Source organism: Natrix helvetica (assembly GCF_964273705.1).
Source record: "Natrix helvetica genome assembly, chromosome: 5".
Classification (NCBI taxonomy): Eukaryota; Metazoa; Chordata; class Lepidosauria; order Squamata; family Natricidae; genus Natrix; species Natrix helvetica.
Window position 1 is genome coordinate 46705016 of NC_138551.1, and position 26099 is coordinate 46731114.

General features: G+C 42.8%; 1 protein-coding gene across 2 annotated transcripts in view; it reads left to right on the top strand.

The window, feature by feature from the left end:
- DGKD (diacylglycerol kinase delta) overlaps positions 1-26099 on the top strand; it is an 86696-nt gene that overhangs the window by 13514 nt on the left and 47083 nt on the right. For both annotated transcript variants that reach the window (XM_081955118.1, XM_081955119.1), the window contains exons 2-3: positions 12238-12348; positions 18767-18847. In XM_081955118.1, the coding sequence (XP_081811244.1) occupies positions 12238-12348; positions 18767-18847 (192 nt within the window). The remainder of the gene's footprint in view (positions 1-12237; positions 12349-18766; positions 18848-26099) is intronic.

The window sequence follows — 26099 nt, forward strand, 5'->3', positions numbered from 1 at the left end:
AAAGCAGTGGTTCCCAAAGTGGGCGGTACTGTCCCCTGGGGGGCAGTGAGTTGGCTTAGGGGAGGTGCTAAGAGGCAAGGGGGGGCAGGGGGCGCTAAGAGGCAAGGGGGGCGGCATAGGAGTACTGGAGATCGCCCCCTCTAGCGAGCCATTTGGAACCAGTTCACTCACTCACCCCTGCCCATCTGGAAGCTGCTTGATCACTCGCTCCCCCCGCCCCGTCTGCACTATGCTAGCCCTGCCCACCGCTCACTGAGTGGCTGGCTCATCAATCGCCCTGCCCGCCTCTAAGAGCCCTATCTAAACCCAGTTACCTTTTTTCTGCTTGGCTTTCTATAGATAGGGCTCTTAGAGGCGGGCGGGGCAATTGGTGAGCCAGCCAATCAGTGAGCGGTGGGCAGGGCTAGCATAGTGCGGACGGGCGGGGGGAGCAAGCAATCAAAGGGAGGCCCCTTCACCTCCCTTTGCTCTCACTTTATCTTGATGAGGTTGCCGCAGCTGCCAGGCACGGACGGACAGAGGTAGCCAGAGCATCAAGGCAGCCCGGGCAGGTGAGCGAGTGAGCTGCTTGATCATCGCTCGCCTGCCCGGGCCGCTCTGGCTACCTCCATCAGTCCGCGCCCGGCAACTGCAGCGACCTCATCAAGACAAAGTGGGAGCGAAGGGAGGCAAAGGGGCCTCGGTGCCCTGCCTGATCCTCCTTCGCTTGCTCACTATTTTGCCTGCACGGTGCGCCTCGGCAGAAACCCTTTTGCTGGCGGCCAGACCTCCCCTCCCCGGGGCGACGGGCGGTAGTTTGTGCGGTGCGGCCAGTGCCTAGGAGGTAACCTCCCGCTGCCGTCCCCACTCCCGCGCCCATGCTTGCAGGCAGCTATGCAGCCCTGTGCTATAAGCAAGCCATGGATCCTTGCAAGGCTGCTGAATCCTAAGGGAGATGCGAATGGGACCAAAATTTGAAAAACAGATGAAATTCTTTCTGGAGACCAGAAGCAAACACACACATACACACGCATACACAGCAAAAGTGTCTGGTTTTGAATATAATCCTCCCTAGTGCTTGGGGAAAAAATAGAGGAACATTTGGATATACATTTTGAATTAACTTGGGAAGAAAATTGCTAAAATCACTTTTAGCTGTGTTCTGCATTAAGGATTCATGCAGTAGCATTTCTTGTTGAATTAGAGTAATATTTACAACAGCCAGATTTATCTGTCTTATAATGTGCGTGGGTAGACGACTTAGGCATAAGTGCAATGTTTGCCTGTGATTATATAATAAATTCACAGCTTATACATTTGAATTATATGTTTTTCAATTCATGTTTAACCTATACTTGATATACTTGTATTCAATACATAAGGTGTTAATTACGTCAATGGAAGAGATAGGAAACTGCATTAGTGATATATATGTCAATGCGTTGATTTGTACTAAAAATGTTTAGCTTAAAGAAGTTATAAGGAATCACAAATATGAGTGTGGAAAATGTAATGTAGTTGTGGATGACCCTTTGCATGAGTTGTATTTGGAATAATAATAATAATAATAATAATAATAATAATAATAATAATAATAATAATAATAATAATATAATTCACTTTCACCTCTTCTCTTCATCATCGCGATGTTCCCTCTATCAGTAATCTTAAAAAAAATGAAATTAGGCTACCAAACAGCCAAAGAAGCTGAAAAAAATTCACATTTGTTATATATGGATGATTTGAAACTCTTTGGAAAGTCGGAAATAGAAATCCAATCACTGACAAACATAGTCCGAGTATTCAGCACCGTTATTTCAATGCAGTTTGGCATAGAAAAATGTGCCACTGTATCCATTAAAAGGGGCAAAATCACTGCATGTGAGGGAATTGAAATGCCCAATGGCCAACTAATTAAATGCAACGAAAATGAAGCCTACAAATACTTAGGCATTCTGCAGTTGGATAACATCAAACATGGAGAAGTAAAAACTATTGTCAGGAGAGAGTATACCAACAGAGTTAGGAAAATTTTGAAATCTAAATTAAATGGTGGAAATACAAGCAAGGCCATAAATACCTGGGCAATACCAGTTATAAGATACACAGCTGGTATAGTTAACTGGACACAAGCTGATTTGGACATTTTGGACCGAAAAACCAGGAAACTAATGACAGTGCACTACAGTTTACATCCATGCGGTGACACTGATAGACTATACCTGCCCCGAAAATCAGGTGGCAGAGCATTATTACAAGTGAAGCAAATAGTTGAAGAAGAAAAACATGCACTGGCTGATTATTTAAAAGAAAGTCAAGAACATCTATTAATCAAAGTAAAGAACAAAAATCTATTGAAGGCCCAACAGACGAAACAAGAATACAGAAAAGATGTGATAAAATCAAGAATGGAGAGTTGGCAGAACAAAGCATTACATGGTCAATTTCTGGAAAAAATAAAAGATAAAGTGGACAGTAAAAAAACTTGGTTATGGTTAACAACAGGTACATTAAAGAAAGAAACAGAGTCACTAATCCTGGCTGCGCAAGAACAAGCTATCCGCACAAATGCCATTAAGGCCAAAATCGAAAAATCCTCTGAGGATGCCAAATGCAGACTCTGAAAAGAAGTTGATGAAACTGTTGACCACATACTCAGCTGCTGTAAAAAAATCGCGCAGACTGACTATAAAATGCGACACAATTCAGTGGCACAAATGATCCACTGGAATTTGTGCAAAAATTATAATATTAAAACAGCAACAAACTGATGGGAACATAAGCCTGAAAAAGTCGTCGAGGGTCAGATGGTCAAGATCTTGTGGGATTTTCGCATACAAACGGATAAAATACTGGCGCATAATACACCAGACATCACACTGGTTGAGAAAAATAAGGTTACAATCATAGACATCGCAATACCAGGTGATAGCAGGGTCGCCGTGAAGGAATATGAAAAAATCGCGAAATACCAGGACTTAAAAATTGAAATCCAACGATTATGGCACAAACCAGCAGTGGTAATTCCAGTGGTAATCAGCACACTGGGTGCTATTCCAAAAGCACTGGAATTACATTTAAAACAGTTAAAAATTGACAAAAATCACCATCAGTCAAATGCAAAAGGCCGCACTGCTTGGATCCGCACACATATTACGAAAATACGTTACGACGTCCTAGGCCCCTGGGTGGGGCCCGACTAGCAATTAATGCCAAATCCGGCGAAACAACTGACTGCTGTGATACAATTCTGTTGATGCAATAATAATAATAATAATGAAGAAGAAAATGATTCCCCAAAGAGGTAAAAGGCTACATTTTGCTAGAGTTATTCTTTGCTTCCAAACTCTTGAAGAAGGGAATTGGACTCCATTGTCTATACTTCCCTTTCCATCCCCATGGTTCTTTAGTGAAAATTATAACCCAAGAACATATAGATCTGTTAAAATGTTCCCATTTTCACTTTCCATATTGGGAATCCCTAGGTACCATGCAATAATCTCAGCAAATAATTCAAGCAAATGTTGTTGACATTGAGCTGAAGCCAAAGTTCAAGAAATTGTACCAAGAGTTTTGGTTACAGGAAGAAATTTTTGATCGCTATCCTGCACTATGGACAGTGGTTAAGAAGCTCCTTGTTGTATTTCCAACATCATATTTGGTAGAACGTGGCTTCAGTGTGGTCATCCAACTTCTCTCCAAGCAAAGAAATTGACTCCAGATTACTGCGGTGATTTAAGACTCCTGCTAAGTGACTTAAAACCAGACATTGGGAAACTGGTATCACTTTATCAAGCCCATCCATCACATTAAGAATTTACTGAACAGTGAAGTAGTTACTAAATTTTACTAAATTTACTATGTTACTAGTTGCTAAGGTTCTTGATAAATGACTATCAGACTTTGAAAACCTGGTATCACTGGATCATGTTCAACAATTTTGTTGAATTAACATTAACTACAAAGGTTTTTAAATTGGATTTTGAATAAGTGTGCAATTAATTGTTACAGTTTTGAATTTTACTGTTACTATCTTCCTTCCGTCATGCAAATTCCCCCAGCCATGTCCACCAAGCCACACCCACAGAACCGGTCGTAAAATAATTTGAATTCCACCACTGGGTGGGGGGCACTGAGGATCAGTTTGTAGCACCAAGGGGACGGTGGACTGAAAAGGTTTGGGAACCACTGCTTTAAAGCAACAATTTCTTTTCAGACATCATTGCTTTCAAGAGGTGCACAAAGAGATTATATTTCTAAGATCCTCTTTCAAATCTAATCAAAGCTCTGCATAGCCCTATAGATGGTGAGAGATTATCAGGAGATATCAAGATTGTAGGTTAAAATGAGATGTTATCAAATATATATGCAGATTAGAAGCAAATAATTTCTGTGCTATTGCTTTGAAAAATACATGGGTGTGTGAGAAATTAATGGCAATCAGGCTCAATGACATCCATTTTTAGTGCTTTAATGTACTGTATTATATAATTTTGAGGATTATCATAATGGATACCATCTGATAGTGATTATCCTAGAATATAAAAAGGTAGTGTCTCATGTTGAACTGGTGCCTATGAATACAGTAACTGTATCGTTTTCTTATAAAAGCCATTCAGTATTCTCTTTTTCTGAAGTTTTTTTTAACTTTCCAGTCTACTTCAGAGCCATGTTCTGAATATAAACAGGTCTAGCTTCTTTGAGATCAGCTCAGGTCAACTAAGCAAACCCTATTTGCTAACTCTTCTATATTTTGTCCCTGAAAAGTATGAATGGGTTTTCCCCATTTCATCACTGATAAAAATAGGAAATCCAAGGTTTCTGTCCCATTTAATGCCATTAACAGGAAATTAGTTATGGTAATATTTCAATGTTTCTAGTTTAGATTATCTTGACTTAGAAGGCAGATGTAGGCTGCCTGGTAGGTTATAGTGGTGATTCTTCTTTTTTTTGTCCTAAGAGTTCTGATTTGGTTTTTAATTTAATAAAATTAGAATGTATATTCTTCTGTAAACAAATTACAAGTGATGATTTTATACTGTTTTTCCCTCCATGATTACTGAGAAAACAGTTGGCAAGGGAAACCATGAAAATTTGCAGCAATTAAGAAGACACTTTAGATAATTTATCCCTCTATTAAAAGGTACTTTTAAGTGTTGGAGACCTTGATATGCAACAACATATCAAAATAGGTGGGTATGTGTAGACTAAAGAAAATAGTTTGGACCTAGTTATTTTTGTAAATTTAACATTGAATTATTTCTAAAGAATCTTCAAACTATATAGCAATCTTAAATTATAGTTTGTTTCATATGGTAAGGCATACATTCAGTAGGATGATGTAGTAAGGTTTATACTATTGATCTTAGTGATTACATTCATTGTTAAGTATAATGGTGTTAAGCAGCAATGATTTTTAAATCACTCCTTTTAAATTGAAAACATTGTTATATTTCATACTTGTTGCATTCTTATTTTCAAATAAAGAATGAACTGACAAAATATGTTATGGAATTCTTTCAATATCTTTTATTTTTTTCATTTCTGGGCTGAACTGCTTGAATTGGGAAGAGAAGAGAGTGCTAGGTGAAGTATTTAAACTAGATATTGTGCCACTTCCTCCTGATAGAAGCTCTGCATTGGTCAGTTAATGCCAGACCCATTGTATTTGGTTTGAAAACTTCCATCTGTTTTAAAGATTTACCTATCTTCAATTATTTATTGACTTTTTCCCATTGAACTAATTTTCTTATTTAAATTAAAGTGACTAAATGAATGCAGATAAAAATATCATTATAGCTGGATATGCATATTATGTGAAAGGGGGTATAGAGGATGTCTGTGTAAATGTGGCTAAATGTGGAGGAACTGTGTAAAGATAGGCTTGGCACTTCAGCCTGAGAAATGGCAGCCAGCCAGCCAACGAGCAAGGGGACAGGGCCAAGAATATCTGAAAAAAACAGCTGGATAGATTGCCTCTCTGCTTCTTTATTGTTGCCCTCCTCATTTCTTCATTATGCAGATTGTTTTCCAGTAGAGTGGAGGGAGGGGTCACTGAAGGGTTATTACAGCCTGATTGGTCCATTTGACTGAGAGAAAACTTCTTAGCCTTCGGCTTCTCCCGTTGGCTCCCAGTTTCCTCTCAGTCAACAAGGTCCAAAAGACTCAAATTTGGTTCCCAGTGATTGTGAGTACTAAATTTAAAAAAATTAATTGGTTCAATTGGACACTCTAAATCAAACAAATTGCTTCGTAAAATAGAGCTGGCCCAATAGGACAAGCTATCGCAGTCCTAAATAGGCAGGGAAAGCAGCGCGGAGCAAAGCTCTTCCCACCTTACTCCCTGCGGGCTCTTTTCCCCCCCGACTGATTCCTGGTGACTCGGGCGTGCCGGGGGGCTTGCAGCTCATTTATCCTCCCCCGAGACGATTCCTTGCCTTGAAGCCGCAGCGCCGGCGGCCCTTTGCCGCGCGTGAAGACCGGCAGTCATTAAACGAGACCGCGCCGTCTCTACCGAGTCGGCGGTGCCCTCGGCGGCGGCGCGGGAACGAGACCGGAGCGCCAGCGGCTATTGCCGGGCGTGAAGACCGGCGGAAGTAGCTAAAGGGCCGAGATCACTTGCCTTTTTAAACGGCGAGCCCTACAAAGTGCGGGGGAGGCAAGCGGCAAGCTCGGGCGCCATTTTAAACGGCCGCTCGAGAAGAAGACCAGCAAGCCTCAGCGGCGGCCATTTTGAACACGTGTTGGGCCTAGCCCTTCCACCCTCTACCGAGCCTCCGTCATTATTCAAAGCTCAAGTTGAGAGTTTCTCCCAGCAAGAGGCTTCTAACTGCGACTGCTTCTTCTTCTATAATCATCGGAGCACGTGAGTGGGGCGATGGCAGCGAGATCTGAGGCAGTTCAAACCGCAACTCCCCAGGCCCAGGAAGATAAGTCAGGCCCCACTGCCCCAGCCAGGCCTCGTGTTTCTAGGCCTTCTGCGGAGGATCGCCCCTCCAGAGCCCTACAAAGGGATGAGCTTAGGCGTTCCAGGGCAATCGAGAAAGCGATTGAGAGGGCAGAAAAGAAGAAGGTCAGGGATCCCAGACCTAGATCTAGATCTCCCAGACCTGAGGCTCATAGTCATTCCCCTTCTGTCAACAGGGGGTTCAGCCCTTCCTCTCCCTCTTCCTCTTCATCCAGATCTGTTAGGAGTGAAAAACGGGGGGCTTCTCCCCCTCCCCCAACTTCCCCTGGGACAGGGGGCTTGGATAGAAATGATCCTTTAGAGGGCCCCTCTGCAGGCCCCTCCCGTGGTAGGAGATCCCACAGGGATTCAATTCCTCATGACTATGATTCTGATTATGACGAGGAGGATCTAGAACACCTCCCTGAAAATCTAAAAAGATTAATTTCTGCAGCCATTTCTAGGGGAATAGCTCAAAGAGACAGACCTTCCCGGCATAATAGGATTACTCCGTTCAGCAGGGCCAGGTCTAGGAATTCTTCCCCCTCCCTCATGAGCGAGGTCTCTTCTAGGGGGGAGGCCGGTCGTCAAGACGACTGGGGTTTCTCTGAGGAAGAGGATGCGGCCACTGATCAGCCCACCTCTTCTAACTTATTCATTCAGGCCATGTTTAAACCCCTACTGAAGAAGGCTAGGAGAACCACCAAGGTGGGCACAGGGGACCCCACAGTGCCCCCGCCCAGGGATCCAGACATGGTGATGTTCTCAAACACGGCCACCAACAAGGAGGAGATCCCTGCTCCTCCTCTGTTCTTGGAGGTGGCCACCAGTCAGTGGGCCCGACCTTCGAATTTTTCCCCTCCTGGCAGCAATGATAGGCGGGCTTATAATATGGAGAAGGCCTTTTTACAGGCAATTCAACTTCCGGCTATAGACCAACCCATAGCTGCCCTGGTCTCATCCTCCCCGGTGGTCTCCGGGGATGCTGCGGACAAACTTAAGCCGGAGGATAAGAGGGCGGAGCTTACCCTGCGGAAAAATTATAAGGCTTCCGCTTGGGCAATGCGAGCGGCGGCTGCCGCCTCGTATTTTAATCGCACAACAGTGATGTGGCTCCGCCAACTCCAGGATCGTATCCCGATCCAGGATGATCGAATCCATCAAGATCTGACCAAAATTATGGCGGCCTGCCAGTATTCGGCCGACGCGACCTTGGATGCCATGCGTTTTGGCTCCAGCGCCTTGGCCACCTCTGTGGCCTCACGCCGGCTCCTTTGGCTTAGAAATTGGCAGATCGATAATAAAGCCAAATGGGATTTGATAGCTGCCCCCTTCACGGGTCCAAATTTGTTTGGGTCTGCCCTAGACCCAATTCTAGTGGAGAATAAGGAAAAGAAAAAGGTAATGCCTACTTCCACTAGGAAATCCGAGACACGCAGTCACCCATATCGCAGGCCTCCTTTCAGAAACTATGACAGGGACCAGGAGTCCCGTTTCCAACAGTACAGGCAGGATAGGCCATTCAATAGACAAGGCTTCCAAGACCGCTCCAGATACCAGTCTCAGTCCAAGCGGCCCTTTCGCGGGGGGGGCGGCCGCCCCTTCCGCAGAGGGAAATGACTCAAATCCGAGTCATCCCATAGGCGGCCGCCTGGCATTATATGCGGACAAGTGGGACCAGATTACAACAGACGGTTGGGTCCGGGCGACCATTCGCCACGGCCTAAGGTTAGAGTTCCTCTCCTATCCCCCGAGGCGCTTCAAAGTTTTCTCCCCATCCCGGGATCCGGAACGCCGTCATCTCATGGACCTCGCCGTTTCACACCTTCTGGAAATCAGAGCGGTGGAGGTCGTTCCGGAAACGGAGAGGGGGCGGGGCTACTATTCAAATCTATTTGTAGTCCCGAAGGCCTCGGGGGGTTGGAGGGCTATTCTCGACCTGAAACGCCTGAATCAGTATCTAGTTTACAGGCGCTTCAAGATGGCCTCCCTAAAATCAATCTTGCAGGGCATTCGAAAGGGGGATTACATGGCCTCGGTAGACCTGACGGAGGCCTACCTACACATCCCCATCCTTCGGTCTCACCGTCAATTTCTGAGATTTTCCCACAAAGGCAGACACTATCAGTACCGGGCCCTGCCATTCGGCCTGGCCTCGGCCCCTCGGACGTTCACCAAAGTCCTGGCGGCACTGGCCGCTTACCTGAGATCCATCCCAGTCAGGCTCCAGTGTTACCTGGACGACGTCTTGGTGCAGGCAGGGTCTCTTCCCAGGGCCAGGGCAGACCTCCAGCTGACCATCCAATGGCTCCAGACACTAGGCTTCTCAGTGAATTTCCCCAAGAGCCATCTATCCCCATCCAGACAGATTCTGCACCTAGGGACAGTGATAGATTCCCAGTCGGGGTGGGTCCGCCTGTCCCCAGACCGCTTAGACAGTCTGACGCAGTTGATCAGGTCAATCAGGACAAAAAGGTCCGTTTCCACCCTGACATTATCACGACTCCTGGGGAAGATGGTATCCTGCATAGGGATAGTTCCCTGGGCCCGCCTGCATCTGCGTCCCCTTCAGTGGGCCTTAATACCAGCCCAAAGGAGAATGTTGAGCAACTCTCTACGACCGCTTCGCTTAACGTCGGAAGTGAGACGCTCGCTCAAGTGGTGGATGTCCCCAGCATTGCGACAGGGGGCCTCTATTTGGGAGCCGGAGAGAGTTCAAGTCACGACGGACGCGAGCCTTTACGGCTGGGGGGCCGTGATGGGGTCCAACATGGCCCAGGGACGTTGGACTGCCTCGGACCTCAGACACAATATAAATTGGCTCGAACTCAAGGCCGCGAGACTGGCCCTCCGGACTTTCAACCGCCAGCTACAGGGGCGACATGTCCTACTACTTACGGACAATGTAGCGACGAAAGCTCATGTAAATCGGCAAGGCGGGACTCACTCCCGAGCCCTCTGGCGGGAGGCACAGACATTAGGCCTATGGGCGGAGAGACACTTGGCCTCCATTATGGCAGAACATATTGCGGGGACGTCCAATCACCAGGCAGACTGGTTGAGCCGGGCGACTCTGGACAACGGCGAGTGGCAGCTAGATCCAGAGTTGTTTCGAAAGATCTGCCTCAGGTTCGGCAACCCCCTTGTGGACCTGTTTGCCTCCCCCAGCAACACGCAGCTGCCGAGATTTTTCACCAGATTCCAGACCCCAGCTGCAGAAGGAGCGGATGCTCTCAGGACCCGGTGGCCTCCGGGTCTCCTCTACGCCTTCCCTCCCCTTCCCCTCATTCCCAGAACCATTCGGAAGGTAGTCACAGAGAGGGCTTCCGTCATTCTGTTAGCCCCATATTGGCCGAGGAGACCATGGTTTGCGGACCTGGTCCAGCTCTCGGTCGTAGATCCCTGGAGAATTCCACCGGAAGAGGTAGTCTTGTATCAGGGGGTCTTAGTTCACCCAGAGCCGCAGTGGCTGCATCTGACCGCGTGGCTCTTGAGAGGGGATTGCTGAAACGGAGGAAGCTGTCATCGGGGGTCATAGCCACCTTAGAGGCAGCTAGGAAACCGTCCACAGTGAGGATCTATAACGCCACCTGGTCGGCCTTCGCGAAGTGGTGTAGCCCCAGGGGGGTGGATCCAGCCAGGGCCACGGTTCCAGACGTTCTAGAATTTCTTCAAAAAGGATTAGAGGATGGGTTGTCCCATAATACCCTCAGGCGACAGGTAGCGGCCCTATCCACTATATTGGGAGGGGAGGGTCCCTCTACCCTCTCTCGCTCTCCGTTGGTGAAGAGGTTCCTTAAAGGGGCGGCCAACATCCGTCCGCCTCCGGTCCATAGGTTCCCTACATGGGACCTTACCATCGTCCTGAAGGCACTGACGGGGTCTCCCTTTGAACCGCTCAGGTCGGTCCACATGCGCCTTCTATCACTGAAGGTAGTATTTTTAGTGGCCATTACATCGGCCAGGCGTATCTCTGAGCTGGGGGCCCTTTCTGTTAGAAGCGACCTTTGCATGATTCACCAGGACAGGGTGGTATTGCGTTTAGATCCTTCGTTCATACCGAAGGTCAATACTATTTTTCATAGGGCCCAGGAAATTGTCCTACCAAATTTTTGCCCCAATCCAACAAGGGAGAGAGAACAGGCGTGGCATCGGTTGGATGTACGCAGGGCCCTCCGTATTTATCTGAAACGGACGGAAGGCATTCGTAAGACCGAGGCGTTGTTTGTCTCGTTTCACCCAGGTTCCCTAGGCAATAAGGTCTCGTCCTCAACTATTGGGAGGTGGATCAGGTTGGCCATCGTTGAGGCCTATGGAGCCTCAGGCAAATCTCCCCCGTCGGGGATTACGGCTCACTCTACTCGTAGTGCGGCCTCCTCAGCGGCCTGGGCCACAAGGGCGCCCTTCGAGGACATCTGTCGCGCGGCCACCTGGGCCTCCCCTACTCCTTTCATAAGACACTACCGCCTGGACGCTTATGCCTCGGCTGAGGCATCCTTTGGGCGGAGGGTTCTCCAGCGGGTGGTGGCCGATCCTCCCCCTGAGACCCAGTCTCCCCTCCCTGGGACGTAGCGTGGGTATGTCCCTTCAGTGACCCCTCCCTCCACTCTACTGGAAAAAGAACGTTGGTCTTACCTGAACGTTTTTTTCGGGAGAGTGGAGGGAGGGGTCACTCTCCCACCCTAGTTAGATAGACAGGGTCTGGGAGGGGTAGGATCGGGTGGCCCGGGGCGGCTTTCCCTTGTCTTCTTACATCATGCAGACGCTGACCTGACATCGCGGAAACTGGGAGCCAACGGGAGAAGCCGAAGGCTAAGAAGTTTTCTCTCAGTCAAATGGACCAATCAGGCTGTAATAACCCTTCAGTGACCCCTCCCTCCACTCTCCCGAAAAAAACGTTCAGGTAAGACCAACGTTCTTTTCCTGTGGCAGTCAAAGGCTGATAGGTTTATGAGACATCCTGCTGTGTGCTAATTTTATTAAAACAAGTCACATCAGAGCTTAGGCTGGATTGACAGGGCTGGCCTTAGCCTGAGCTTTCTTTACAGTCTGATATTATGACTATAAGATAATTTTTGCTGAATGAACTGTATTCTCATAGAATGATAGTGTCTTCTTTACATAGAAGTAATTGTTTCTTCTTGCATTTGGATATAGAAAAGATTTACAGATCAAATATGTGTTAGTTATTTCCAGCAGAGGGCAGTCAAATAATATTTTTATCAACCTCAGCAATACTTTGTTATGGAAGAGTAGCAAGTACTGATAAAAGAGCTGTATGTAAAACATTATTGATTTTTTTTGGCTTCCAGACTATTATTAAAGAGGGCATATTGATGAAGCAAACCAATTCCTTCCAACGGTGGAAAAGACGATATTTCAAATTGAGAGGACGAACTTTGTACTACGCAAAAACTGCTAAGGTATGCTATTACTCCAATAAGTATAAATATTAAAATAGGATCACACATTTCATTTTTATTACCCATAGGAATACAGTTAGTTTTAGAATAATATTGAAATGCTCCTAACGTGATGTGCCTTTGGAGATACTGCAAAATCTTGACAACATTAAATCAGAAAAATAGGATATATATTGTATAACATTGTATTTTATTATAAATTCCACTTCTATGCAATAGGGCCTATGCTCTTTCAAGTTTTATTTTATATAACAAAGCTGAAACTAATACAGAATTCTTCTCATGCTGGGTATTGGAAGCACTTGATAACGTAGTTACGTAGTCATTAAGAGCAATAACTTTATTCACCTGGCTTTCTTTCACAATCCCTTCTTGGCAAAAATTAGTTTTCAGAAAAATTAATTATAATTATATTTATAATTAATTATATATATAATTATATTAATTATCATGGATGGTAACTTGAATATTTACCAGATGAGGTTGAGCTGTTAGTATCTTCTAGATATGTGGAGAACTCTCCAGTTGAAACAAGTTGCCTGACTGTGTCAGGACTTCATATAGTAGTAGATTGGATGGAGAATTCTGGTGAGCTTCTGTTCAAGTTTTGACCATGTGTCATATAATGAATACAACATTAAGGTTCTTTGTTTGTTTTGAAGTGTATTTCTCTATAAAAATGCTTCTAGATATGAACAGCTTGCATTTTTGTAAGGGAACAGATCTGCTAGGAATCAAATCCCTCTAGATACTTGAGCATAAGATTTGTTCCAGATCTTAATAGTTACATCAATTTTAATGGGTTTCTTGAAACAGTGGAATCTTTTCGCAAGCTTATACAGAAGCCTGGAAAATGTCATACGGTTTCAACAAAAGTAAGTTAAAGAGGCCTAAAATATTTATGAATAATTTTTAAAATAATACAGTCTTAATGCAAGGAGTCATTTTCCAGTAGAATCGAGGGAGTGGCTACTCTTGGTATTGCCAAAGCCTGATTGGTTCAAGTACTGAGGAAAATCTCTTTTAAATCCTCCTTTCCTTGTTGGCTTCCAGTTCCTCTCAGTCTTTGGTCCAAACAACTGCTTTGGTTCCCAGAGAAAATTAGTTAGTGTGTGAGTAGGTAGATTTATTCAATTTTTTACAATTCGATCAATTGCTACCTTAAATTCTAATATTCGAGCTGCTGCCTTGCAGGGACAGGGTCCTCCATCTCGCAGCGCATAGAGGGAGAGTTAATTGACAATCCGCTCTCTCCTCGTGGGCATCGGGACCTCTGACTGGTCCCTGGGACTGTGGGGGTGTCAGGTTCCTTTTGGCAGCTCCGCAGGAGGGGCTCCGAAGTTTCTAAGACGCCGGTAGGCTGGGGGCGGCTTCAAATACCCTTATGAGAGTTGTGCCTGAGCAAGCGAGCTGCAGCTGATAAAGGCAAGTGCGGCAAGGCAAAAACACTTTAAACGGCACAGGAAGCCTCCGGTGGCCATTTTGGAGCATGCACGTGGAGGCAGCCATTTTCTGGCACATACCCCTGTTTGCATCACGGTTAGAGTCGGGCTGGCAAGCTTTGATCTACGCAGCCTGCTGTTCTCCCACAGGGCCTCTGCAGTGGCTGGTGACCTCAAGGCTCCCAAAAACAAAATTATCTGGACATGTGAGTGCACGAATAGCGGAGAACACTGCCACTTCACAGGCCCCGGGGGAAGCCCTCAATGAGGCCAGAAAAGGGGTGATGGATGGCCCTAGGACCAGGGCAGCAACATTTCAGCCCTCAGCTGCCCAGAGCCCATCCAGAGCTGCTAAGAGGGATGAATTGAGGCGCCAGCGTCCCCTGGAAAAGAGAATTGCCAGGGCAGAAAGACCAGCCCTCCTCCCCCAGCAGATCCAGATCTCCATTAGGGCCTGGATCTCATCAATCTGGTTCTCCCCCCAGGGGTTTCAGCCCTTCTTCCCCCTCTATCTCCCCTGCTAGGCCTTCCAGGCAAACTGGGCAGGAGATTTCTCCATCCCCTCCCATATCTCCCCAGGGGGTTAGGGAGGATGAAGGGGATCCCTTAGAGGGTTCATCTTGGGATTTTCTTCCCCCTTATACCCTAGCTCCTCAGGGCCCTCTTACAGGACAATCTGAGGATGAGTTTGAGGATTTGGAGTTGTTGCCTGAGAGCATCAAGAGGCTTATCTCCTCAGCAATTTCAGCCCCCACCCAGAGGGAACATCTCCCTCCAGGGAATCATAGGCCTCAAGTTTCACAACAGTCCAGGAGGCCCTCCTCCGGCCATAGACATCAGACTGCAAGACCCCCTACCCCCTCAGTGGTTGGTGAGGGATTGGTATTAGGGGATGACCCTCGCCAGGACATGGGGTTTTCAGAAGATGAAGAGACTATCCTTCCTGACCCTCCGGCCTTTCCCAATCTCTTTTACCCTCCAATGTTTAAAACCTTGCTACACAAGGCCAGAAAAACCACTAAGGTGGGGACTGAGGATCCTGCTGTTCCTTAACCCAGGGATCCGAACCTGGTCATGTTTTCCAATACGGCCACCAATAAGGAGGAGGTTCCAACCCCTCCTCTGTTTCTGGAGGTGGTAAAGAATCAGTGGGCTCACCCTTTCACCTTTCCCAACCCTGGGAGCAATGATCGCCGCTTCTACAACATGTAGCAGGCCTTCTCCCAGGCACTTCAGTTACCCACTGTGGACACTCCAGTAGCCACCCTAGCTAACTCTTCTTCTGTCGTGTCAGGGGATGTGGCTGATGTTAAAGCCGGAGGACAAGTGGGCGGAACTTACCTTGCGTAAGAATTTCAATGCTTCCGCTTGGGCGATAAAATCTGCTGCTGCGACCTCCTACTTTAACCGATCAGCGGTCATGTGGCTACGTCAGCTGCAGGATCGCATTCCCTGTTCAGGATGAGTGGCTGCAGCAAGATATTACAAAGATAATTGCTGCCATGCAGTTTTCTGCGGACACCACTCGATGCCGTGAAATATTCGTCCCGAGCCCTTTCTACCTCGGTGACTTCTAGGCATCTACTTTGGCTATGTAACTGGCAAATGGACAACAAGTCCAAATGGAATTTAGCGTCTGCCTCATACACAGGGACTAACCTCTTTGGCAAATCATTAGGTCCGATTCTCATAGAGAATAAAGACAAAAAGAAGGTCTTGCCGACTAACACCAAGAAGATGGACAATCATCTGTCTTCATACCACAGGCATTCTTACAAGGCTCCGGAGCAACACAGATACTTCCCCTATAGGTCAGATAGGCAGCCCCAGAGACCTTACTACCAGGACAAAGGCAGGTACCAGAGCCAGTCCAGGAAACCCTTTCGCGGGGGGTGGGGGCTGTCCCTTTCGTAAAGGGAAATGACTCCAACCCAAGCATTCCCATAGGCGGCTGCCTGGAACTATTTGTGGATCAGTGGGATCAAATAACATCAGATGCCTGGTCAGGAACTGCCTTCACCTAGAATTCCTCTCCATGCCCCCGAACTTCTTTTTTTTTTTTGACAGAAATTTTTATTTTTATTAAACAAACAACACAGAAAAAAAATCATCATCTTACATTACATCTTGTAGAAAGTGTGTCAATTGGTTACAATTAGCTTTCAGGCATCTGTTCCACAGTCATTATTTATATTCATATCAGATTTCAAAGATTCATAATGAATCTTACTATCAATATAGCATAGTTCTCATTTGACTGAAATTGTTTTAGTGTCCTTTTGCCTAAAATAATCCATAGTTAAAAACACAACCACCTGATGGCATTTCATTAGTTATTACAAAAATCATCCAATAACCTTAAGCCTTTATAACATATTCTAAATAAAGATTAGTTGACAAAGTTTCTAAGCCTTTTTTTTCCAACTCACTATTGCAATTTGTGTCCAGGTTCCTTTTGTTATGGTAGTACATGTATATATCATTAACTGTATCCCTTATCATTATCATCCATTATTAGTTGTTATAATTAATATTGGTTAACAGAAGATCCTTTACTGTTTATATCCATTTTCTTCTCATCAAACCAACACATATGTGTACCCTATTGCCTTTATCGATTATTTATTTAACATAACACTCTAAAAGTTACTAAATTACTACTTGCTAATTATAAGATTTAGTTAACTTTTTGTTATCAACTTTCATATATCCAAAACATTACCCCTTTTTAACATATTCAAAATAAGGATTAATTACAAAAGGAAAAAAAAAGCATACTATTCAAAACAATCCAATACAGGTCAATTTCGCCACTTACTTCTTCTGCTTAAGGATTTAATTTAGCATAAAAAAAGAAGTTTTTTGGGGCAGTCTTTTTCAAAACAGAAAGGATTCCTCACCAGATGAACACACTTTCTCTTTCCATTTCCTTCCGTTCCGGAGCCGTCCCAACTTCATCAGCCTAGGCTGCCTTTTGTCGCCAGCTTGAAAACCTTCTCTTGGATCAATCAGGGACTTTGTGGGGTCCCTGAGATCAGCAAGACATAGTCTTCCTGTTCACCATCTCTTCAGGACGGTTTAGGTCCGATTGGACCACCCAGCGGCAAAAGTATTGGAGCATCGAGACCGCACGTCCATACTGTCGCAACATTGGCTCCTCCTCCCCACCCCCAAACTTCTTCAGGACCTTTCCACCATCCCGGGATCCGAAATGTCGCTAACTGATGTCTCTAGCCATACAACATCTGCTGGATATCCAGGCGGTAGAATCGGTCCCAGAGATGGAGTGCGGGTTGGGCTACTACTCCAACCTGTTCACTGTCCCGAAGAGCTCGGGAGGTTTGAGGGCAATTCTGGACCTCAAGCGCCTCAATCGATATCTGGCTTACAGGCATTTCAAAATGTCCTCCCTCAGATCTATTCTTCAGGGGATCAGGCGGGGGGATTACTTGGCGTCTGTGGACCTAACGAAGGCCTATCTCCACATCCTGATCCTGCCCACCCATCGCAGGCACCTTCGGTTCTCCCACAACGGCCTCCACTTCCACTAAGGGCTCTCCCCTTCGGCCTAGCCTCAGTTCCGCACACGTTCACGAAGGTCCTGGCGGCATTGGCAGACCTCCGTTCTGTTGAGACTCCAATGCTACCTCGATGACGTGCTCGTGCAGTCCCATTCACATGCACAGGCGGTTCACGATCTCCACCTGACCGTCCAGACCTTACAGTTCTTGGGGTTCTCTGTAAACTTCCCCAAAAGTCATCTCTCACCCACAATAAAGATTCTCCATCTGGGGGCGGGGATAGACTCGATTGCAGACCTGTGCAATCTTCCATTGGAAGTCCCACCCTTTCTTGTATGGTGATTGGTACAAATTAAGAGACAGATATAGCTTTGAGAAGTACCCAACTTCCATTGCTCAAAAGAGCAATTAGGGTCAGATGGGCAGATGGACTTCAGATTTTTATTCCATTTTATTCCATTTACCTATTTTAAGGGTGAATCAGCTTATTTTTCTCTTCCTCTCAAGTTCCCTTACTAAGATCCTTTTCCAACTGCAAACCCTACTAACACAGTTCTTTTTCAACCATACATACCAATCACCATACAAGAAAGGGTGGAACTTCCAATGAAAGAGGTGCACAAAATGACTCTTTGCACTAAGACTATTATTTAAAAAAATATTCATAAATACTTTAGGCCTCTAACCTACTTTTAGTTTTAATGGTTCTGTTTTAACGAGTCTGGCATTTGTTTTATGCATAGGGAACTTTCAAGAGCCAGTTTCCACAGTAACACCAGAGGGTAGATGAAATATCTGCTGGTGAACTAAAGAGACGGTGGGGAGTAGAAGTATAAATCATTATACTCAGTATAATCCTAGGCATAGGCAGCATTCTGCTTCTCTGATTTTATATGGTGTTTTGACTCAAAAAACATGTCTGGGAGAAATGGATATAGAGTGCCTTCATAGAACATAACATAGACCCAGTTGCACCATTTGGCCAGGTCATGTTGCCATTCCTCCAGTCCATCATCCACTTCTAAAAGATTTGGCATAATTTGGCATAATTTTAACGTTTACCTCCTGGCATACACATTCTTACTGGTTTTTAGAGGGATATTGTTTTAAATTTAACTTGATATTTTAAACTTTTGTATTGATTTATTTATTAGCTGTACAGTTTGGCATATTTTACCCTCCTCTTATACATGTATTTATATAGTTATTTCTACGTTTTAATCTGTTGTACTTTGGTACAGACTGTACACCGCCCCGAGTCCCTTTCGGGAGAGGGGGCGGTATATAAACGCTAATAATAAATAAATAATAAATTTAGCTACCCATCTGCTAAAATAGGTGAGAAAATCTCTTGTGAAGAAATTACTCGTAATAGTTCTTTTAATCTCCAAATTTTATGTATTAGACTTTCTTTTTGTTCTTGGCATTAATTCTTACCTTTTTAAAATTTTCCAGTCAATTATTTTTGATGAGGTGGATCTGACAGATGCCAGTGTGGCAGAATCTAGCACTAAAAATGTCAACAATAGTTTCACGGTAAGATTTCTTGCAATGTATATCATGATTAAGCATATCTTTGTTTTATTATCCTTATTTGGGATAGCATAATGTGAAAAGCAAAGGAAGGTCAAAGGCAGGAAGGATTATTTTGCTTGAAGGTATATTTTTCTCTATGAAATAGTGATGTGTAATTCTGTTGCTTAGATTATGAAACAAAAGTGCTTAGCAGCTCTAATTGCTTTTAATATTGCAGACTTGTTGATATCTGGGTATGGCAAAATGTAATTAGCATATGTTCAAATTCCCATTCTGCAAGCTAATAAGATATTACCATAATTCATTCCGTGTCTATATTTATTGGATATTTTATTTCTTGTTCTTCAATATGATACTTATACTGTGCCATAGGAATACATACTTTTTAAAGAATATTATTTGATGAGTGGAACTAGTGATTCACCAGAACTATGAAGCCTTGCCAAAATATGTTGTAAGAGTGTTTATGGAAACATAGTCTGTTTCTGAACATTATTGCAGTACCATAATCTTGCATGTTTATATAATTATTTTATTTTAAAAATGGAAAGTGATTTTCAAAAGTGAATGTTTCTCCTTTTATATTTATATCAATTCCTAAATTCTCCAACAAGCCGAAGCATCTTACTGTATAGGATACTGTTTCAAGCTTTGGGAATAGCATAACAATTTTTAGTGGCTGCTTCTATGCAGTGCATTTTAAGAAGGACATTGACAAATGGAACATGTCCAAAGGAGAACAACTATAATGATAAGTTCCTGGAAGGAAAGACTGGAAGAACAGTCAGAGACAGTGGATATGTTTAGCCTAGAGAAGAGAAGGCCTTGGGGAGATATGGTGGTTATCTTCAAGTATCTGAAGGCTTTCATATGTTAAAAGGGAAATAACTTACCAGAGTTAATTCAGAACATAAGACAAAAGATGAGAGTTTTAAATTGCAAGGAGTAAGCTTTCAGCTGAACATCAAGAAATTGTTTCTAACCATAAGAACTGTTTAATAATGAAACAGATTACCTCAGAAGCAGTGAATTCTCCTTCGCTGGAGATATTTAAACGGAGGCTGTCCAGAATGCTGTAACAGTGGGTTGCTTCACTAAGAAAGGAATAGACTAGATAAGTTCCATGATCCCTTACAATCACTGGATTCCATAATATACGTTATATAAAAAGAAATGAAATTATAGTTTTTAGCCTGGAAAATAAATCTTGTCATTTTATTAATACCTCTTATAAAATTTACCTACCAATTTAAAAAAAGACAATACCACTGAGTTTGTTTGGTAGCATTTGTATACCGTATTTTTCGGAGTATAAGACGCACTTTTTTCCCCAAAAAAAGAGGCTGCAAATCTGAATACAGCATTTTATGCCTCCTGAAACCCCACCCCCTTCACCAAAATGGCTGTGCATAGCTTGTAGGAAGCTTTTAGAGAGCTCCTGGGGGCTGGGGAGGGCAGAAATGAGCAAAAAATGGCCTGTTTTTTGCTTAATTTTACCCCTCCCCCCACTCCAGCCCCTGGAGCACTTTATAAGCTTCCTAAAGGTTATCCATGCCTTTTAAAAAAAAAAAAACGGGCCCGTTTTTGTGAAAAATGGGCCTTTTGCCCCCCCCCCCAGGAGCACTCTGCAAGCCATCTAAAGGCTATTCATGCCTTTTTGGGGAGGGAAATGGGCCGTTTTCATAAAAACGGGCCGCTTTGGGGAGGTTTGCAGAGTGCAAAACTTTTTAAAAAAATTTGCCTCTTTAAAACCTTGGTGTGTCTTATATTCCGGTGCGTCTTATACTAAATACGGTAACCTGTAGTTTTATCTTTAAAGAGTAGTATTTTCTTCTCAATTTGTTTTTCTGTAGCTTTGTTATCTGTATACTTTGAAGGTACATGAACAGAAAAGGCATATCATTTTAGGTACACTTTTAGAAATTAGACATGTTGGTTTAAGATCTTTCTACAGTTCATTTTATTGAATCAATGCAGTTCTGCTGCTCACAGATGGTTATCATGCTTGGGAGTGTTTAAAATTGTAGGCAGAAAAAGAAGAAGGAAGGATCCACAAACTTAGTTTATTACAATCTATCATTTTGTTTATAATTTGGTTGTAGTCTCTAGAAAATATGAAGATCTCTTGCTTAGATTTTAAAAGTTAATAAATAATTAGTAATCTGTAGTTTAAAAGTTTGCTAAAGGAATCATCACCATGGTGACACAGTGGTTAGAATGCAGTACTACAGGCTACTTCTGTTGACTGTCAGCTGACTGCAATTTGGCAGTTCAAATCTCACCAGGCTCAAGGTTGACTCAGTTTTCCATCCTTCCGAGGTCGGTAAAATGAGGGCCCAGATTGTTGGGGGCAATATGTTGACTCTGTAAACTGCTTAAAAAGGGCTGTAAAGCACTGTGAAGCAGTGTATAAGTCTAAATGCTATTGCTATCACAACATAAGCATATAATATTTTTATGTGGTATCAGAAGAAAGAATGGGAGTAATTTGTGAAGAGCTGGAAAATAGCTCTGAATATCTCTATATCCACGAGTTTTCAACATTTCTTGATATAACACGAGAAACAAGTCAAACAGTTCAAGATAACACATCATTACATACTTGTACATACATACATACATACATACATACATACATACATACATACATACATACTTTACATTACACACTCCGAACATATTGGTTGAAAACATATGGAAGAGGCCTTCATCCTGCAGTAAATAGACCAGGGGTGTCAAAAACATATTGTCACGGCAGCGTCACGTGATGTATCAGGACTTTTTCCCCCTTTGCTAAATTGGGCGTGGGAGTGGCCAGCACATGATGCATCCTGCCTTCGGGCTGGGAGTTTGACAGCTCTGGTATAGACAATGGATAAGATGATGATGATGATGATGATGATGATGATGATGATGATGATGATGATAATGACGACATAGTCCCTTTTTGGGAGAGGGGGCGGTTTAGAAATGCGAAGAATAAATAAAATAAGATCCATTTGTAGATAAGTGAGCCTTGAATTTACAACCAAAATATTATTAAGAATGTATAACCCATGGATAAGCCACCCCATGTTTTTCATGGTATTTTGGCTAAAAAAATCAAGGGTGACTTTATCTCTGATAGATTTATAGCACGTATATGCAGGATATACAGGCACTTTAAAAAGGTGTTATTGTACATACTAAGGGATATGCCCATCCATAGATAAGCCAAACCCAGTTATCCATGTATCCATATTTCTACTGAACCATGGTGGCACAGTGGTTAGAATGCAGTATTGCAGCTAATTCTGCTGACTGCCAGCAGTTTGATTTTCACCGGCTCAAGGTTGATTTAGCCTTCCATCCTTCCAAAGTCAGTAAAATGAAGACCCAAATTATTGGGGGCAATATGCTGATTCGGTAAATCACTTAGAGAGACCTGTAAAGCACTATGAAGTGAAGCGCTATCACTATTGTTAATACAGTATGGTAGGGGTGCCCTACCCCTGATCCATGGAGTGGCACCGATCCGTGGCATTCCAGCACCTGGGCTACACAAACAAGCAAAGCCCATTTGTGGCATGCAGGCAGCAGGCAAACCATGCTCCCTCCAGTCCACAGAAAAACCTTTCTCCACAGAAAGGTCCATGGGGTCGAAAGGGTTGCAAGCCACTGCAGTTTGATATTATCCATCTTATACCCATGGGATAATCAATTACAAAAACAAAACAACCTAATAAAATGAGTTAAAATGCAAAACAAAATGAGATAGTTACAAGTCATCAACTATTGTATGCATAATCTCAGAGATGTGCAATCAATTGTCAATATTTAAAAATAAATGCAATTTTAAAAGGAATATCTGCATACTATGTGACTGGCTAAATAACATTTTTTCCCAGCTGTGGTCAACTCCCTCCTTTTCTAAAGATAATAAAATTGATTCTTACCTGAAGAGTATTAGGGAATTGATTTCACTGTCTAAAGGCTAGTCTTTTGTCTGTACTTTTTCTTCCTTAGGATTTTTTTTAGTCAAAATACTATGAAAAATGTGAGATGGCTTCCTTAGGGAGAAAAGGCACAGTCAAAAGAGCATCTGGAGCATATAAGATAATTATCCTTAAACTGACCAAAATCCATACATATTGACTCCCAGCCATATTGTGTTACTATTGGAATATAAACTTCTATACGCATTGGTGGTACAAAAGTAAATAATCCCATAATGTAATTGGAAATGATAACTTTTGCTCAAGTTTTCTTTTTAATCTAATTTAGAACTAGGTTATCTGCAAACCATTTCTCAGTGAAGTATCTGGCTATCCCATCAGAGTAGATAGATCCCTTCTCTTAAACATTGCTATCTTGCTTTTAGAAGCACGCCTTCTCCATTGCAATCCCTGCCTTATGAAACACCTCTCCCAGATCCAACAGGTCTCCAACTTTTAACATTCAGGAAAGGACTTAAGACCTGGCTATCTTCCAAAAGCTTGAGATATAGTGAGGTCAGATTGAGAAGAGAATGTTGTAGATTGAATCAAGGAACTGTGACTGTGGTTCCAGGTTTTTCTGTTGTTTTTTCCTGTTATTGTTTATTTTGTTCTTATTATGCGTTACTCTTGGCTATAAACCAACCCGAATATGGTTTAAGTTGGGCGTGTATTTGATTTATTAGCCATACTGTTGGCTTTCTCTGTCACGTTGCTTGCCATCTAGAACAGCATCCCCTTCAGACTGTCATATGGCACTTATCTAATTCTCATAGAGTTAGCCTTTAAAAACATGACTTTTCCTTTTCCTAGGGTGAGTAATAGGCCTCCTATCGAAATATGTAGGCAGGATTTTATATTCTGTGGCTTTATCTTGACATCACTATTCTTTCTTTTTTATTATGTTATTTTAATACTTTTTATTGTTATATACATTGCCAAGAAACACTATGGAGTTGGACAAAATTTAATTAATAAATAAAACTTTTGACTTGCAAGCAACTATATATTTCTTTGATAATAGAAAGTTTTCTCTGCCTGAAAACTGTCATTTTGTTGAGAGAAAATAAGAGGATATAAGGAAGATAATATATATATATATATACTTTCTATGTGTTTTGTGGAATTTAAAAAGAAATTGTCCTCTGTGTTGCCAATGTAATTATGTATGTATGTATGTATGTATGTATCAGTGGTAGGTTGCAGGCGGTACGCTCTAGTACGGGCGTACCGGAGGCAGCCCGAAGCACCAGATACCATTCCGGTACGGTGCTCGGGGGGCCCACCCACCCGCCGAACCTTCTTACCGGAGTTTAAAGACTTCTGCGCTTCCGCCCAGGCGCATGGCGCGTACAGCACCTGTGTGATGCTCCACGGAGCAGCTGGAGCATCGCAGAGGGGCTTGAACGCATGTGCGTGCGTGCTGCACTCATCCATGAGGACACTGCCAGCCCCGTTCCAACCATACAGGTTGGAACGGGATTTGCAAGCCACCACTGGTATGTATGTATGTATAAGTGTATCCATATCTGCATCTAATGAACCTGTTACTCATTAAAGCATCCTGACTTTTTTCAGGCCTCCACCTGAACTGAATAAAAAAATAGTGCTTTAAAACTTAAATTAATCTTATGAATAAGCTTTTTATTAAAGAAGCCACTATATATGTTAATATTACTCTTAAAGCATAAACAGCTGTAATATATATCTACTTTGCAAAAACTGGATAGTATTAACTGTTTCTACTCCCATTAAATCATTATTTAAAAAAAAAACTGAGGAAATGTGTTGATAGTTTTTTGTCCACCAAGAATGTCATTTTCATCTGTTCTGAATTACTTTCATTGAAATATCAAGACCGAGTCTATATTTGCTACCTCTGAGGTTAGGGAAAATCCAGGGGAAATGTTCCCAGCCACAGATGAAGGCCTATAGTATATAAGCAGGCAGAATCTCTGGTGCCAATGGGCAGAGTTGTCCACTATGTTCGTTACCCTAGGACTGCCCTCCACAACTGAAGTCTGTGTTTCTGGTAGGGGTGGAGTTCATCTCTGGAAGTCTTCATGCACTCTCTTCTAGGAAGCACCTCTTGACTCTACCACAGACCGGAAACAACATGTTTTCACAGCAGTGACTGTGTCCTGAGTTTTTTACCAGCAGGAGATTTCTGCCCCTGCTTTTCCTTCAATATAAAGCTAATCAGTTTGAATCCGAATTCCCAGAATTTGTTTGAGGGAAGAAATATTCCTGTTAGTTATTGTTCCACATTTTTAATAACTTACTTGCTTTAAAAGAAAGAAGACACACATTCAGGGACATGGAGTAGAAAAATATTGATGGTGATATTGTGACTTTATTTAAGAAAAGAGAAGTGGAACTACTGAAGACTTCATGCTCTTAATTATTAGAATCCATCAGGAAGCAGATATTTTAGAGTAAGTTGATCAGTTTTTTTTTCTGTTACTTTGTAGTGATAACATTGATGGATTTCACCGTGTTACTCTATTCTGTATTATGGCGTAAATGAATGCATTTTAGGACTGAAAGTACATGAGAGGGAATATAGCTTCCAGAGAAATGTCATATTTTCCAGCACAGAAAGAGATGAAGATCAGATCCGAAGTTTGCACTCTTATTATAAAGTAACACCTAATTTCCTCATTTAAGCAAGTTAAAACATTTATTTCTATAAATTTTGATATCTTTAAAATTGTTTATCAAATAGTGGGTACCTGGAGTTCTATCTGCAGAATAAACAGTAAGTAATATTTTTTTTTGGCATTTATGCTGTTATTAACTATATTTAAAACATTTAAAATGATTTCTGTTGTAGTATTCTCTCATTCTTCCTGCCTTTTTCTCAGTATGTTTAATCTACTAAACAATCCATCTGGCACATTCTTACATTAGTAGTAGAGGATGGGTATATTTCCTTGAGAATAAAATACCCGTTTTGCTGCTTAATATTGAATTTATTCTTTGAAACAAGAAAAAAACACAATATGCTAGAAGTTTTTGAAATGTGAGTCATATCACATTTTATTTTATTTTTATTAATTTATGAATAATATAAAGCAGTAAAGTACAAATTCTCTACATTTAATCCTGTAAATATAAAATAAGAAACCCAGATTCTAGAAACCCTATAAAACTGAACAAGTACAGCCTTATTTTTAATGTAGTTTTTTTATTTGGTTTATTGTTCCTTTCTAATAAGAACATTTTAATTTTATAAACATAATTTTATAAACATCATGGTTCCATTGTATGTGATATAT